The sequence below is a fragment of the Theobroma umbraticum genome, unplaced genomic scaffold, assembly GCF_002168275.2.
Source record: "Theobroma umbraticum cultivar Fairchild unplaced genomic scaffold, ASM216827v3 scaffold_302.0, whole genome shotgun sequence".
NCBI classification, from domain to species: Eukaryota; Viridiplantae; Streptophyta; class Magnoliopsida; order Malvales; family Malvaceae; genus Theobroma; species Theobroma umbraticum.
This window is the reverse complement of record NW_018397287.1, coordinates 194,883-212,652: the sequence shown is the minus strand read 5'-3', so window position 1 is coordinate 212,652 and position 17,770 is coordinate 194,883. Positions and strand designations below refer to the sequence as shown.

Genomic DNA, 17,770 nt, shown 5'->3' with positions numbered 1-17,770 from the left:
TTTATGGTGCCTAAGTACTGATTTCACCTTGTTAGTATGCTTCATATTGCGTTAATGTCTAATTTGATTTCTTGCTTCTCTTTTCCCCCTCTTCTTCTCCCCTAACCCAAATGCTACTAAAGGGAAAAATTAGAAACTGGGGTTGGAGGTGCCTCTTGTCAAGCTAATCCTCAGAGCAATGGTTGCTTCTATATGGTGATGCATTTTGCGTATAGGTAACCTGCTGTCTATCCAACCATACTGTTGGTATTATCCTGCATTGCGCCAATGCTTAACGTGTATGACATAAATGAATTGAACCAACACTCACAGTTTAGGGTTAAACTTCCTACTCTAACATGGATGATCAGCCTCAGAAGGGGAGAAAAATAATCTGTTAAATGATCAACTTGCACTTCTTTTTTGCCTGCAGGTGTTACTTATTATACCTGTTCAGGAAAACAATCAAGGTCACCAGTAATCTCTACAGGAACAAGATCCATCTCTAAATCTGTGAAACCGAACTCGATCCCTCACAATAATTTCTCGATCATATATCTTCGATATATGCTTAATCACAACATGACAATCTCCACATATCCTTAGATTCTTAATCACTTGAATTGGGGTTCCTTCATTGGTACTAATCAAACCAAAGGCCACTGCCAACTTCTCACTATGATAACACAGTTGATTCTCCTTCTCCTCCTCCTCTATGTCATGAAGAACAAACCTAGTCTCAGCCACATAGCCTATCTCTTTAATCTTGAACCTAATCTCATCCAATTTTGAATATATCTCTTGCCATTGGGCATTGCTTTTATCATCAGTGAAAAACTTGTGCCTCATACCATTTATCTCAATGTAGCTAAAACCAGGCACCTTCTTCACATCCCTGTTCTTCATGGCATCCCTCACCCTACCAACATCATTCCATCTCTCATGTGCTGCATAAACATTGGATAACAACACAAAATCTCCACAATTATTGGACCCCATCTCCACCAGGTTCCGTGAGGCAATCTCCGCCATCTCCACATCCTTGTAAATCTGGCAAGCTCCAAGCAAACTCTGCCAAAGCACTACATCAGGCATCACTGGCATAGAATTGATAATATCATAGGCCTCTTTGAGCCTCCCGGCTCGACCTAACAAATCAACCACACTCCCATAATGCTTCACATTAGGTTTCACTCCATGCCTCCCCATTGTATTAAACAATCTAAGACCATCCTCCACCAGGCCGGCATGATTGCAAGCACATAGCACAGCTAAGTAAGTTACAGCATCGGGCTGCACCCCAGTTCCATCCATTTGCCCGAAAAGCTCAAGCGCTTTATGTCCATCTCCATCCATTGCAAAGGCCATTATCATGGTATTCCATGTAACGAGACTCTTTTTACAACCCATGTCATCAAACACACCATACGCCTTATCCACAAGCCCGCAATTCGCATACATATCAATAACTGCATTACAAACTTGCACGTTCAACTCCAACTTTTCATTCCTTATAAACCCATGAATCTTTTCCCCTTCTTTGAAATCACCCATGCGCGAACATGCAGAAAGAGCACCAAGAACAGTAACCTCGTTAGGCTTTAACCCTTCAACTTCCATTCTCTTGAATAAATCCAAGGCTTCACTCGCTTGATCCCCTTGAGCCAACCCCAAAATCAAGGAATTCCACGAGGCGATATCTCTTCGCGGCATTTCATCAAACACTTTCCTTGCGTTACCAAGGTCGCCAACTTTCGCATACACGTCTAGCAAAGTAGTAGCTAACAAAGCATCCGCCATGAACCCAAAACGTACGATGTTTGCATGAAGCTGAAGAGCTTCGGTAGCAGCCAAGACGCGTGCGCAAGCTTTCAGAGTGAAAGAGCACGTCAAGGCATCCAATCTGAAAGACCCACGTTGCATGGTTCTGTACCACTCGAAGGCGGTCGAGGGTTCAGGGCTTTGGATCAGGCCGCGGATAATGGCATTGAAGTCATTGGTAAAAGGGCTTCGGATTTGGCGGAAAAGGACGATGGCAAAGGACAGAGAGCCGAAGGGGGCGACAGCGCAAAGGTCGAGGAGCTTGGAGCGGGTGCGGCAGGATTGGAAGTTGCCGGTGGTGATGAAGTAAGCTTGGAGTTGCTTTATGTGGGAGAAGGCGGTGCATCTCTCTATGAGTGACTCAAGATTGGCCATTCCATGGATTTTGGGATTTGTTCTTCACAATTATGTCTAAAATAAAATCATTAGAGAACTGCAACTCTTTATAAATAAAAATTATTTGCTTTCTTGACTTAAAAATGGATTTCATTCACTCACCATTTATGATCAGTTAGTGTAACAAAAGAAATGAAGGAGGGAAAGCATGGAGGGCTAGAGAAAAGAAAGAAAGAGTAGTTAAAGGTGTTTTATTTGTATTTGTCATTACATGTGCTTTATGTAATATTTATTTTTATTTATTTTAAATAATGATAATTATTATTATATAAATACATATATTTTTAAAGTATAAAGTTTGAAATATTTTTAATATTTTGAATCTCACAAATTGTAAATTTATAAAACATTATATATAATATTAATATATATATATATATATATATATGTATGAACTTATAATTAAGTTCGAGTTTAGGGTATTCTAAAAGTGATACGGGAAGTATATCAGAAGTTATAGAGTTGAGCACCCACAAATACAAATATAACAACAATCCATTTACATCCCTAAACTTGAGTGTTTAGGATTCCGTTAACTGTCCCATGGTTGGAGGTTTGAGCCTTTTATTAGGCTAAGGGTTAAAGTCAGAATTCTCTACTAAGGTTGATATATATGTCATAGGGTGTTTGCTTGAGAACACTCTCGTGCGGCCTTAGCTGGGCCAAACCTCAACCTTCCTAGCTAAGTTAGCCTTCGATCCTCTCCTCCTTGAGATAAGATCTCACTCAAGTCTAAATTAGCTCGCACACATAGTCTAATAGAGAAATAAAGAGAATTGAATAAGGGAAGTCTTTGTATTAATGATGTATTGAATGGACAAAGAACCAACATTTACAAGGAGTACTGAGGAGCATATTTATAGGCAAAAGCCTTATCTCAAATGATCCTAAACGACTTGAAGCCTTGTACAAACGGTTAGGAAGCCATTCTAATTCAAAATGCAGCCTATCGTTCTTTTTGTCTCATTAGACATAGTCCTACAACTGGGCAGATAATCCCCCACATCTGTGGCCTAGGTTGGTTCGTTTGCAGCCTGTTTGTGCCATTCTTTTGGGCGTTAGGCAGGCTACCACTTGTTGGGTTAGTTTGGCTCCACATGCACTATCTATGTCTGAGAGGACAAAAAGGGCGTGGCATATGTTGCCCCTTAATTATTTTGGCAACACCTTCGTCGCTTGCTGCTTATAGTACTAGTTGATGAGCTCCTAAAATTACCAAAACGGATGAGCTGGCTCCCAACTGGCTTCGTTGTTAAGCATCTTTCTCTGTCAGACCAACTACTGGTGTTACAGGCAGTAATTCTTTAATTGGTTCTGCATTTGAATTTGACTGAAAATTGTAGAGAATCCTAATGGAATTCAGGGATGCATTTTTTAAAACCTTTAAAATTTTGTAGCCAAACTCAAATAAATTTTCTAGTCTTTATTGGCAAACTCACAATTGAAAAAACTATTTAGTTAACCTAGTAGGCTGTGAATGGTAAGACTTACACTTTACCATTAACTATTGTATCAAAACCTTGACGTAGAAGATTTTATGGTCAGATTCCTCTTTTTGGTTGATTAACATAGGTTATCCATGTCTAGAATATTTGCAAGCATATGGACATAGTGTTCGATAACAATATTACCATTCGTTTTTGTTTCATTTGTTTCTTGTTTTCGGGAAAGGAAAAATAAGATATCAATTTCATGCTCGTACTACAATCAGTGTAAATTTTATGCTTTGCTTAGCTATTTTTTCTACCTCTCTTTTTTTCTCTTTTCTTTTTATTTAAGCTTTTGCCCATATTTTTTGAGTAAGCTAAATTGTTTATGGCTATAGGATTTCATGGGTTATTGACATATCCATTCTACTTTAAGTGTTGCTAAATTCATTTTCCCTTTTCTGTTGTGCAAAGAGAAATCAACCGAAATGTTTTTGTTTATATTTATTGTTATTCAGATTCATAGCTTTGGTCATAAAGGGTAAGCTTTGTGGGTCATTTACCTTGTCTTTTCTTTATCTTTATTTTTTTTTATTCCAAGCTACTGTAGTTCTAGCCTATGTGGAGTCATAATCTTAAATGGCTTTTTGATTGTATGGCTGTTTACATGATAAGGAAAGTGGGATCTTTGAATTTTCTATGTTGATTAAGATTTATGGTAAAAGAAAGAAAGAAAGAAAGAAAGAAAATTCAATAGCTGACACTTGACTGAAATGTTAAGCAAAAGTATATTATATGATTGCTTGAAAACTAAGAGCATATCAGCTAGTTGAAGTAACTATGATGTTTCCATTTCCTTTTTGTTTAACAATTGATACCGTTCAACTTAGACGTCCAGATCTATTTACATGTCCACTGAAATATATGTTTGTAGATATTTAATCAAACATTTTGAGTGGTTTCTATATCTGAATTTGATTGAAAATTGCAAAGAATCCTAGTGGAACTTAAGAGGTGCACTTTCTAGAACCTTTAAAATTTTGTATCCAATTCCAAATATATTTTTTAAAATCTATTGGTGAACTTACAATTAGAAAAGCTGCCCGTTTAACCTAATAGGCTATGAGTGGTTGGACTTAGACATTACTATTAGTTATTGTATCAAAACCTTGGTGTAGAAGATTTTGTGGTCATATTGCTCTTTTTGGCTAATTAATGTAGGTCACCCATATGTAGAATATCTACAAGCATATGGATATGATATTCGATATCATGTGCATTTCACATGTGAGCGATTGGATAGATTTGAAATCTCATTTTTGCTATACACCATCAATTAACTATTTTATCAATAAAAAGTTGCATATTGTTATCATGAGATTAGATTTATTATCCTTTTAAGGTAATCATTTGATTTAATGAAGAATTACAACATTACATTACGTACAATTAGAAGAGATATATGTCTTTGTTTTAAAACTGTTAGGATATAAGATTTTCAATTTTATCTATCGTATTAAGGTTCGTGCTAAACATAATAATTTTGAGTAAATCTTCCTCGATTCCTTGTTGAGAGTAAGCTTGTCTAATTTTAACAATGAACTAGACATGCATCTTTATATGTGGACGTAGCCTAAATGTTAGGGTTTAGCAGTTTGAGAGTTTAACTGAAGTTTGTAAATTATCAATGTGTGTAGTGAGGTATTAGCTTTTACATTAGTTTTGACTAAATTAAAGATCAATAGCAAATAAATTTAATCATCTTACTTTGCTTGGATTTAGTTATTAGTTTCTGTCTGTTACATTAGGTTTTCTTTTTGTTTTTTCGGGTGCTAATTTATGGTTGCGATTTTGTTTGTTCTTGACTTTATTGTTCACCTTCTGATTTCTTCGTGGCTTTGCTTGGCTGCCCATGGTTTGTTTCTTTTGCCTGTTTCTGTTCGTTCAATGGGGTTGCACATGACAAAAGCATCAACTTTTTTACCATTTGTTGGTTGCCATGATTGTTTTCTATTTGGTTTCTTTTGTTGCATGGGGTTTGGTGTCTTGTTGAATTGTGACGCTTTAGGTTGGTTACTTTTTTCTTTTAGGTTACGTGGCTTTGTTTAAACATGGTACTAATGAAGAATTGCATTATAATGGTCTTTGAATTGAAAATATGTTGAAGTTTAGAAGGGGATATATAATTATGGAGACAAATTATTATTTACCATTTCTATATATGTTTTTATAACCTTTTGACACCATTTGTGAAACCCTACTTTGAGTAGGAAAGTAAATTAAAGAAATCCTTAAGTGAGTATATAGATTTCATGTTTTGAAACATCAAATTAAATTTTTAATATTGGAAAAATTCATGTTTTGATGTTACTAAGATGTTTTGCAAAGTTTGGCGTAAAAAGAAACTCAATTGGACAAGTTTTTAATGTTTATTTTTACCTATTAGATGGCATGAATGTATTGATAGATTTTACCTAGAATGCTTTTAAAAAGAATTTTGATGAAGAAGTATCGATGGATTTTACAATCTATCAATACATTGCCAAATTTATCGATAGATGACCAAATCTATTGATAGATTTCATCGATTTCAGAAAAATAAAAAGATGAAAACGTATTTTCACACCCTAAAATATAAATAGGTCACATTTTACAAGGCCTTATTATTCGCAACCATTTTCCATTAGTTTTGCATTAAATTTAAGCTCTCTCAACCCCTTTTTTCAACCCAATCATCATTTTGGAAGATTAAAGCTGGGGTTTGATTTTTTATAGCAAAGGTGATGTTTTTCGACTCTCTGAACCATTGATTCATGAATTTTTCAACACTAAAAATGCATTTTTTAGGCTCAAATTTTCTGTTGAATACTAAAGCTCAAAGGTTTTGTGGTTTTTCTTAGAGCTATTTAGCCTGTCTTTTTTTTTAATCTTAAAAGTTATTATGAAGCTTTTATAAAAAATAATAACTTTTAAAATTAACTTAAAACTGTTTAGTAAATTTGCTTTTATAATTTTTTTTAATAGATAAGTTGTTTGGCAAAGCAATTTATATAATTTCTAATTTTAGTTAAATTAGCATAAAAGATATTTAATAAATAATTTTCTATTAATCAAGAATTCCATTGTTCTCATGAAAAAAGGTTAACTTTATATATTTTATCTATTTAAAACAAATTTTTATAAATATAAAAAATATTTTTATATAACATAAAGTTTATAATTAATAATAAATCATAAAAAAGGAGTTTCACAAATAATTTATAAGTAACACACAATTCATAAATAATTCATAAATAAATGATTGCTATTTTCCTTCGATTGAAAGAGAGGGGGTATTTTTTAAAAGGATAACATTGAGATTATTTTTAATAGATGAGGACATGTTTGAAACAAAAAAAAAATTTCTTTTGAAAAGCTAGCATGTTTTTAAAAGAAGAAAAAAAGAAAGCTCATCTCTAAAGCTTTTATGGAAACTTTTTTTTTTAAGATTTTGTTTTCTAAAAAAATTACTTTTTTTAAGAACTTTTTAAAATTCTATTTAGCCCAATTTTATGTTGGAAGTAATTTGGATACTATAGCTTTAACATAATAAAGTAACTAACTTTATTATATGGCTGTGAACGATTTTTAGATTCACTTAAAATACACATTTATTATGTATGACTATTCATACAAATATATTTTAATATCTCAATAAATCATAGTACCTTTATAATTAGAAAATAAATGCTTACTTAAAACAAATTCTTCATCTTATTATCAAAATGTACTTTCGTTACAAATAAAATAAATGGAATTAAACAAGAGAATATACTTGCTTTTCAAGGCACCATTTTCTTAAATTCCTAACATAGAGAACATGTTGAGAGCTTGTGTTGTAGACTTTGGAGTCGCTTGGGATCGACACTTGCCATTGATAGAGTTTGCCTACAATAATAATTTTCAAGCTATTAATCAAATGGTGCCTAATGAAGTCTTATATGAGTGGAGATGTATATCGTTCATGTGTTGGTTTGAGGTTGGTGAAAGGAACTCTTATGACTAGAGATAGTATAAGAGACTACCGACAAGATACAGTTGATTAGATAGAAGATATTGACGGCATAGAGTCATCAAAAGGCATATGCTGACAATAGACGTTTAGATTTGGAGTTTGAGGTCAGGGATCTTGTGTTTTTAAGAGTTTGGCCAAAGGCACAGAGTTTAAAGTTGACAGTACAGAGGCATTGTTAGCCTATTTTAGAATGAGATCTATGTTGATGGACTACATTAAGGAGGCCCAAGGCAAGGATGATTTTGTGGCTAAGACTTTAGAGGAACCTCAAGGGAGTAAAGAGCAAATGTTCACTAGAGGTGTAGATATGTTACTTAGATATGGATGATTTGAGGCAAGAGATCCTATAAGAGGCTCATGTGGCAGTATACATAATGCACCCAAGCACCACCAAGATGTACTATGATTTAAGGGAGATATACTAGTGGGAAGGCCTAAAAAAGGACGTGGCTAAGTACATGGTCAAGTGCCTAGTGTGTCAAACGGCTAAGGTAGAACATTTGGGCCTTGTTAGTTTATTTTAGACTTTAACTATTCCCGAATGGAAGTGGGAACCTATCTCTATGAATTTTGTGACTGGACTACCTTGCACAAGCAAGGGGTATGATTCTATTTAGGTGGTAGTAGATAGACTTACTAAGTCCACCAATTTCTTGTCGGTGAAAACCACCTATGGAATAGTATAATATACTAGGGTGTATATTGATGAGATAGTGCAATTGCATGGAGTTTCAATCACTATAGTATTGAATAGAAGCACATTATTCACTCGTCGATTTTAGGGGAAAGTCTAAAAAGCTTTGGGGGCTAAGTTTAACTTTAGTATTGCTTGCCACCTATAAACAGATAGGCAATTGAAGAGGACTATACAAACCTTAAGGACATGTTGAAAGCTTCTATATTAGCCTCTGGAGTTGTTTGGAATCAACACTTTCCATTGATAGAGTTTACCTACAATATTAGTTTCCAAGTTAGTATTTAAATGGTGCCCTAATAAGCCTTATCTGAAGGGACTATACAAACCTTTAAATGTTTATGATATACTAGGAAAGTTTTATGGAATTGATGATGTTAAGATTATGTTTATGTTTGAATGAATATTGTTTATATGATGTATACTAGAATGTGATGAATGAAAGCTTGGCTACATTGAAATTTAGCCTATAGAACAGTCCTATGAAACAGTATAACTTAATGAATGGTTATGTGCAAGAAATTGCTCAAGAAATTGAGATTTTTGCCTAATCTATCAATACATGAGGGAGATGTATCGATAGATTTTGGACATAAAATGCTGTAGAAAGCATTCTATGTGAAATTTAATGATACATTTCCAAATGTATCGATAGATTCTTTACAGAATAAGATTTTTAAATGTTTTTGCAAGGTTTTTCAAAGGGAAATGGTTTTTGATGATTTATGCAAACTTGTTTTCAATTGAATTTTATTGAAAATGTGTCCAAATGTCATGTTTCAAGAGTATTATGGAAATAAAGGAAGTTTTTATGAATGTTTATGAAAAAAACTCCCTCATTTGGCTTGCTCCCTTCCCCATAGCCACTCATGGAGTCATTATGACTCATAAGTTAGTTTTTCATTTTGTTTTACAGAACAGTGATTAGCTTACTACCCTTGTTGCAGAGATGAGCTCCCAGTCTTCTTTCTTTGGTAGGTCTCTAGCAACTCACTTGTTGCCTAGAGGTCGAGTTATGTTTCGTTGAAAAATCATTCTTTACTTTTATGAGTATATATGAATGAACATATAAATGATGGTGTAGCCAACAATGGCATATACTTTATAGATGTTATGTTTAAATGTTATAAAGGTGGCTTGAGAGCCTACATGAACACCCAACGATGTAGATGAATGATCACATGTTATGTTGTATGAGTTTTGACATTGATGTTATTAATGAATGGAAGCGAATACATTGCTTATGTTGAGAATTTCCATAACCATGTATTATTGGTTATGGATGTATGCAAGTGAAAGATATGTTGATTGCCTTTATTTATTACAATAGTGGTTAATGAACCAAATTACGAATAAATGGATATAACCTGTTTAGGGCCATGCACTGATTACGATTCCACCACAAAACGGGATGTAACACTATTATTCTTGTGTGGCATATGATTTTATCTGTAGTTTTTCTCTTATATTTTGGAGGGTTTTTTTTTTTTGCCACTTTGTTACATTATTATAAGATCTTAATTTTTACATAAGGACAAATTGGTAATATGGATATTTACTTGGTGAGCCTTTTATCCTCTATCATATATGATTTTATTTATGGATTATAGTTCTTTCCACGTTTTCTATCCCCCGTGACCTTACAAATTTGTTTGGCTATCTCCATTAAAAGTAAAAGTTTTTTTAAGTTTGGAAGGGGTAAAAATATGTAATTTTTATAAAATGATTAAATGAGAATAAAAAATGCGATAATGGTTCCTTTGATTTTAAAATAGCTTAAAATGATTTTTCCTTAATTTTATAAGTATGCTTGCTTAGATTTTTATTCTTTTGAAATTGAATTTTTTAGATAGTTTAATGGAATCCAAATTGGAGGGGGGTATTTGCTTATTTACATTAAATATCTTAAGCATATGGGGATTGCAAAGGAAAGAAATAAAAATGAAGACATTTACTTAAATGGTATTGAATGCATATAAGCTTAAGCCTTGTTAAAGACACCCAAAATACATTTTGGACCAAAAATATCAATACCTGTAAAGCCAGAAAACCATTCTAATGAACAAGTATCGATACTTGTTTATAAGGTATCAATATCTTTACCCAAAAACCAAAAGCATTGATATTTACACCAAAAGTGTCGATGCTTACATCCTAGATTCAAAAAAAATAAAGGTATTTCAGACTTTTCATCTAATAAAACATACCTTAAACCCTTAAAACCCTTTAGTCGCCTTCATTCTCAGCATGACTTTTCAAGCTCACCAAGGTAAGGTTGCAAGACACTCTAGCTAGTAAACTTTTAGAGCTCACTATTATATTAGACTTAGATGCTGATCTTGGATTATGTTTAAGCGATGAAGTTTATGAAAGGATAATTGGATATATATTAGGAATAGAGTTATAGAACAACGTATTTATGATGGGAACTTTGTGATAGTTGTTGTTTGAAGAAGTTTAACTTTTAAAGAAGTAAAGCTTTCTACAAAATGTGCTAAGAGGAAAGGCACGCTTCAACAAGGTGAGTAGATACGACGTTCTTAATTATTTTGATATAATTAAGTATGCCTATTCCATAATCTTGAATTAAAACGTATTTCGATGATTTGTGATGTGAATGATGGTTTTAAGTATGTTTTGATGAAAGCTATATATGCTATATAAATATGTCTACTATGTATTAGTTTTGAGCATAGGGAATAAACCTGCCAAATATTTAATATTTGTCTATGATTGCATAATTGATTTGATGACTGTGAAATTTGAGATGAAAAATGATTGTCTTTGTATAGACCATAACATTGGGTCATTTTATGTTTGAGATGATGGAATCAATTGATGACAATTGAATAGTTTGTCATGACCTCTTTGATTTCTTGGTGAATAGATTCACTTTTCGTTTTGAAAATGACTTTTGGTTAACTTTGAGACTTGTAAAAATATTTTAATAGGGCCTATTTAAGTTAAGGATTTGTTGCGAGTGATAGTATACATTAGCAATTGTGCATAATAAGTTGTATAATTTAGGTCAGTGACTATATATACCAGACCATTTAATGCTGCGGCACAACTCTGTATTTGGTTGGTAGTTGATGCGAGCCTACCTTTTTGATCTCTAAATGCTGGTGACTTTGCGTCTTGGACTAATTTGGTGCTTCAGCACAACTTGGTGATTACTTGATAGTCGATGTTATTGTACCCTTTTTGAAAGTTCCTCTTAAGATTAGTGCTCCACAAATTTTCTTAATGATTATTGATTTGGAATTGAAATGTACTCGATTTTGATATTTGAACATTGAGTATTTGAATATGGAAGAGTATTAAACTTGTATGAGGTCCTAGAAGGGTGTTCTAGATTGAGAAATCAGGTTTTGTATTAAATGTATCGATACATTTGAGAATGTATCGATATATGTTCTTCAGAGATTCCCAGAATTGCATTATAGATAAAAAGTATCGATACATTGAATAAATATATTGACACATTTGGTCCAGGAAATCTTGGAAGACATTATATTTGAAATGTATCAATACATTTGAGCATTGTAACGATATTTAAGGTTATTCTCAAAATTTCATAGTTTTAAAAGCATGTTTGAAATGCAAATGGTTTTGTTTTTAACTATTAAGTTTTATAACTGCTTAATTTTATTGAAAACAATTTGAAACGATAAAGTTACATTTATAAAGTGAATTTTGGAAATATTTGAAAACTTGTTTAATTGTATTAAAATTCAAACCGTGTTTTAAGATTTTAAAATGCAAAAGATTTTATTTTAAACTACTAAACTTTATGAATACTTTGTTTTCATTTGAATTACTCTGAAAGGAGCAAATTATGCCTTGGAAGCGAAACTTTGGAAATATTGAAAATTTGATTACACTTGGGAAGCGGGCTTTGGAAATTGTTTTGGAAATGGTTTACTTGCACTAATTTGAAAGTGTATTTGACAAACACTCTTCCGTTTAAGCTTGTTTTCCCTCCCCGTATTTACTTGTGGAGTTATTTATAACTCACACATGTAAGATACATTTGTTATTTTAGATTAGTAGATTGCCTAGCTCGTTGTTCTCTAGGATGAGCTACTTCTACAATCGATTTTGGTAGGTGTTTGATTCAATAGGTGTCAATCCTTTGCTTTAAGTTGTACTCCATTGGTCTAGTCTTATTTGTTATTATGATATTGAACTTTGTTTTACACTTTGTAAATAAATGTCATAATTTGGGATTTGCCATGAGGTGCCCATATTTTGGATAAGCCATGAGTAAGCTTATACTTTGACCTTTGAAATGTTTTGCATTCACATTTTAAGCATAGAATCATGCAAACTGATATATTTTGATATTTGACATATATAAATATACATGTATTGTATATGATTCCATGATTATGAGTCTCATGATATAATTCAAATAATTGAATTTATTTATTTTGAGGCTTGCTTGAGTTAAATGGGATCATTCCATTATACTTTGCCATTAGTCATAGCCTTTGGATTTAGGTTGTGGCAATCATGTATTTCAATTGACTTGGTTTGTTGTTAATGCTTTCATTTGTACAACCCATGAAGACAATGGAGAGCCTTTTCGGGCCAATTGAAAAATAGCACTTCAGCATTCAAGAAAGGAGAAATGGAAGCAAATGATTTTATGGGGAGATTATTTACTGTTGCATCAGGGCCCCAAGGCCTAGACTTTTCCAATCTTCAATCTTTGATTAGATCTATGCTTTTCATTTTCTTTTTCTTTTCTACTTTTTTATACTTTAGATATCAATGATGGGTTTTTTTTTTTGTTTTTTAGTTTGTTAAAGCTATTGATAAACTAGAACAGAACAGAAGAAATCCATAAAAAATAGAGTGGTAATAAAATTACCCATGGATCACAAATTTAATTCATTATCTTAAAATCAAGTGATAAATATCACCTGTCATGTTTTATCTTTTGATATTTACAAAGTTGTCCAAAGCGGCCGTACAACAGAGGAAAGATATACACTTAGAGGCTAAGGCAACTTTTCTTTCTGTATTTTTTTACTGTAGCAGTAATTTTTAGTAATCCTGTTTTTAACTTTTTTGTTTAACCTGTAAATAAATTCGGGACGTCCTAAAACTTTATATAGTCTACAACTCTCTCTCTCTCTCTGTCGTTCTCTGATAAATTCTTTGAGCAAAGCAAACGGACCGAGTACGCTAAGAATCCCCAAGATGAGGTTTCTCTCTTCTTCTTTTTTTAAAATCTTTTAATTTTCCTTTTTTTTTTAATTTTTTGCTCATTTTTTATTTTATACTTGTGTGTCTGGTTTGTTTGGTTGCTTAGAAAATGGAGGAAACTGAAAGGAAAAAGGCATGTAAAATTAAACATGAAGTTCCATTGCCACTATTGACTGTTTTGCTGTCTTTTTTTTATTTTTATTTTTGGGTTTTCTCTGTTTTATAAATTTTTTTTAGATTGCTGTACACAGAAGGTTTGGTTTGAATTGTAATTATCAAATTACTATGATTTCTCAAGGGTTTCTCTTCGGGCAACTCTCCAAGGAGTTATATTTGGCTTAATTGCTTTTTTTCCCCCTCATGACATTAGGATAACTGGTAAATTTGGACACCCGACCTCTGCCATAATTTTATTGCTGTTTAATGCCGCAACTTGCAATTTAAAGAGTAAAATTTTATGAGAATGAGAAACCCTTTTGTTAGATTTGGCTGAAGTAGTAAGTTGATGCCCTCATTCTCATATTCAATTTTTTGTGAGGTCTTTGGGTTATATCATAGTTCGTGGCCTCTTGGTTAGAGGATGTTGATGTCAGACGTTTCTTGTTCTGGAGTATAGAATGATGAAGCCCGAGAAGTGCACTTTCTGTTGAATGAGCGAGATATTGGGATGACTGTGTTTCTTTGTTGGAAGTTTAAAGAAATTCATACCCTTCTTACAATTTAGTGTCTTTGATACAAGGGTATTCATAGACGAGAGTTTTACTTATTTAATCTAAAAAACTTGTTAAAATTTGACAATACTATCATTTCAAATCAGGAAACTTGCACATAAATATTGATATAGTTTTTGCGTTATTTTGTTATGCTATCCTTGCTGATATTTATGAGGGTTGAACACATTTAAATAGAGGAAGTGTGTGTATAGACCTGTCATGTCTCTAGGATGCATTTTATCGCTGCCAGATCATGACCTGATCTTTCCGTCTATCCATTTTCTTGTTTATATATCTTTTACATCAGCTTTATTGCCTCATGTTATTCATCTTTTAAATTATCAACCTTTATTATCATATGTAGCATAGATTTTCATGTTTGTGGAATTTCTTTTCTACATAATAGTTCTGTAAATGTTTGACTTGGAAGTAAGTTATCTATTTCAGCATTCTTTAGTCAATAGGGTTTTCTGGTAATACATTACCTTGGAGCAATGATGTGAGGGTTCTGAACTATGATTCAAAATATACGTCATTTAAGATTTGCTTCAAGGATTGAGTACATTGCTTTAAGAACAAAATATGTTCTTAGAATGAGAACTTGTTTCTAAGTTTCCATTTGGACTTCCATATTGCAGCCGACATCCTACAGTGAAATGGGCCCAGAGGTCAGATGTAGTCTTCATAACTATTGAGCTTCCTGATGCACAGGATGTGAAGCTTAAACTGGAGCCTGAAGGGAAATTGTTCTTCTCTGCTACTAGTGGAGTGGATAAGATTCCCTATGAAGTTGATATTGATCTGCATGACAAAGTTGATGCTGCTGTAGGTCCACAGTTAAAATCTCAATTCTTATGACTAACTTTTAGTATATTCTACCTATGCAGTTATATAATTGTGATGCTTACAGGAAAGCAAGGCTAGTGTTGGCAAGAGAAATATCTGTTACCTTGTGAAAAAGGCTGAGAACAAGTGGTGGAGCAGATTGCTGAAACAGGAGGGGAAACCTCCTGTGTTTTTGAAAGTTGATTGGGATAAATGGGTTGATGAAGATGAGGAGGATCAGGACGACAAGAGTGAGTCTTATTTCCTTGATGCCTTAAATTTTCTTTCCACTACTATATCTTCATGGTGAAGGGTTTCCTTTTTAGTTTGACTTACTGGGGATTTTTGTTGCCAGTTGCACCTGATATGGACTATGGTGACTTCGACTTTTCAGTGAGTGGCACTTCATTGCCCAATATCTTATGATTTGAGTGCATCTAAACAGACCTTGACATGCTTTGCTTTTCCTTTTTGTTACAGAAGCTGAACATGGGTGGTGGTGAAGGCTTTGGCACAGCTGAATGTGAGGATGGTAAGTTTCATGATCCATCCAGTATCGTTTAGAGCGTGCCAATTAGCTATCTGGATCTTGAGTTGGAAGCATGTTTTGAAACAGCTAATTTCTCTTCTATTAAAGTAACCAACGTCAATGCATTCTCCTTGGCTTGCAGATGATGACAGTGATACGGAGGAGGAAAATGTGCAAGAAGTACCACCTTCGAAGGAAGACGCCTCGTCAGCTGGTGCTCAACCTGAAGTGAAAAAAGATTAAAGCTGTGTTTTGGCCCACGCTCGTATCAAGATTGGGTTTTTAAATGTTTTTACAGCAAATATTATGAAATGTTTTACTTGATGAGCCTCTTTTTTAGTGAGAACCTCTGTTTATTATGAGATTTTTAGATTGTGAGAGTTGGATAGTTGTCTCTATCAACTATAGATAGTGAAATTATAATCTGGCTGGTGTTACAGTCTAAATTATATCTTATATAGCTTAGATGTTGTAGCTCCTTGCAGTCTAAATATATGGGCAATGGTCTTATATTGCTTAGGTCTTGTAGCTCTGGAATTTGAACTAGCAAGTAAATTCCTTTTCATTTTGGATCAGCATGTAGTTTTTTGAAAAGGGTTTAGAAATCCTTAAGTTTAAATTTCCAAGTCACAAGGATTGTTTTGAAACATTAAGGAATTTTTTATAAAAAAATCTAATATTATTTTCTTGTCAAGATGTACAAAATCCGTCTGGGGTGAGCCTGTCTTAAAGAACAACTTAACCGTTAATTGAGTTTAGTCGGTTAAATTGATATTAGTTGATTTAATCAAATTTTTAAAACTTTTTAATAAGTTTTAGAGAAATTACTGGTATTGTATTTGTTGTATGATTAATATAACTTTATTTTGAGAAAAAATTAATTAAATTTTTTCATAAATCATAATTTGTTAAAAAAAATTCATATTTCAATAGGAAATCTAAAAATTACATAGAACATGGGTTATTAATGCATATGATTGAGTTTTATCCTTTTTCACCATTGTAATTGAATGGTTGGGTTATTAATATAATAAGGTTAAATACTTAAATAAGTTCTTGAATTAGGTGAAAAAAATCAATTCAGTCTTTATCTTTTTATTGCATTTAAATAAACCATTGAATTTCTATGTCGGATCAAATAAGCCATTCTCTTAAACCGTTGACTAATTTTTATTAGTTAATGACACATATAGCATTTTTATGCCATGTCATCTCCCACGTCATCTCCCACACCTTTTATTGCGTTTAAATAAACCGTTGAATTTTTATATCGGATCACATAAGCCATTTTCTCTAACCATTGACTAATTTTTATTAGTCAACGATACATAACATGACATTAAAAATTATTGATTAGGATTTGTATGCTTACTTTTTACCTATTTACTCAATCTTAATTAATAATATTTAATACCACATTATCTATCACGTGACAGATAACATGGTATAAAAGTACCACATGTACGGTTGATTAATAAAAATTAGTCAACGATTAGGGAGAAGGGCTTATTAAACTTAAAATAAAAATTCAATGGTTTATTTGAACACAATAAAAGGATAAATACTGAATTGATTTTTTGACATAGTTTAGGGGCTTTTTTGGATATTTAGCTATATAATAACAATATACTATATATTACTATATATTGTTGATATATAGTATAGTATATTAGTATACTAATCAAGTAATATATTATTAGTATATATGTTATTGTCTAATGAGTATATTAATAAGCTAATATAATAAGTTTTGTTAATATATTAATATATTAATAGCTTAAAATTTTTATATTATTTTCATTATATGTTGCATTATGTTTAATTTTATATAGGTTTTTGTATGATTATATCAATGATATTAATGTCTAAATAAGAATTTATTATATAAATTGATGTTTTAATAGAAATTAGAATATAGACATGAATTATATGTTTTATATATTAAAAATAAAAAAAAAATTAAACTACTAATTAGACTATGTTATTTATTGTATTTTATTTTTTGTTATTTGATGTCTTGATTAAATTTGAATCCTTTGTGTGTGTGTGTGTGTATATATATATATGAAAAATTTGTGTGAACACATACATGCAAAAACACTCTTTAAAATATATTAA

General features: G+C 32.3%; 2 protein-coding genes across 2 annotated transcripts; one reads left to right on the top strand and one right to left on the bottom strand.

Moving 5' to 3' along the window:
* Positions 1-55: 55 nt before the first annotated feature.
* On the bottom strand, positions 56-2,331 carry LOC110428574 (Tetratricopeptide repeat (TPR)-like superfamily protein). The gene has a single exon (XM_021444437.1). It carries the CDS (start codon positions 2,173-2,175, stop codon positions 451-453), a length of 1,725 nt encoding a protein of 574 aa, XP_021300112.1. The 5' UTR covers positions 2,176-2,331; the 3' UTR covers positions 56-450.
* Positions 2,332-13,438: 11,107 nt separating this feature from the next.
* On the top strand, positions 13,439-16,098 carry LOC110428567 (co-chaperone protein p23-1-like). Its single transcript, XM_021444427.2, has 6 exons — positions 13,439-13,584; positions 14,937-15,123; positions 15,209-15,374; positions 15,479-15,516; positions 15,604-15,655; positions 15,795-16,098. Exons 1-6 carry the CDS (start codon positions 13,580-13,582, stop codon positions 15,893-15,895), a joined length of 549 nt encoding a protein of 182 aa, XP_021300102.1. The 5' UTR covers positions 13,439-13,579; the 3' UTR covers positions 15,896-16,098.
* The last annotated feature ends 1,672 nt before the right edge of the window (positions 16,099-17,770 follow it).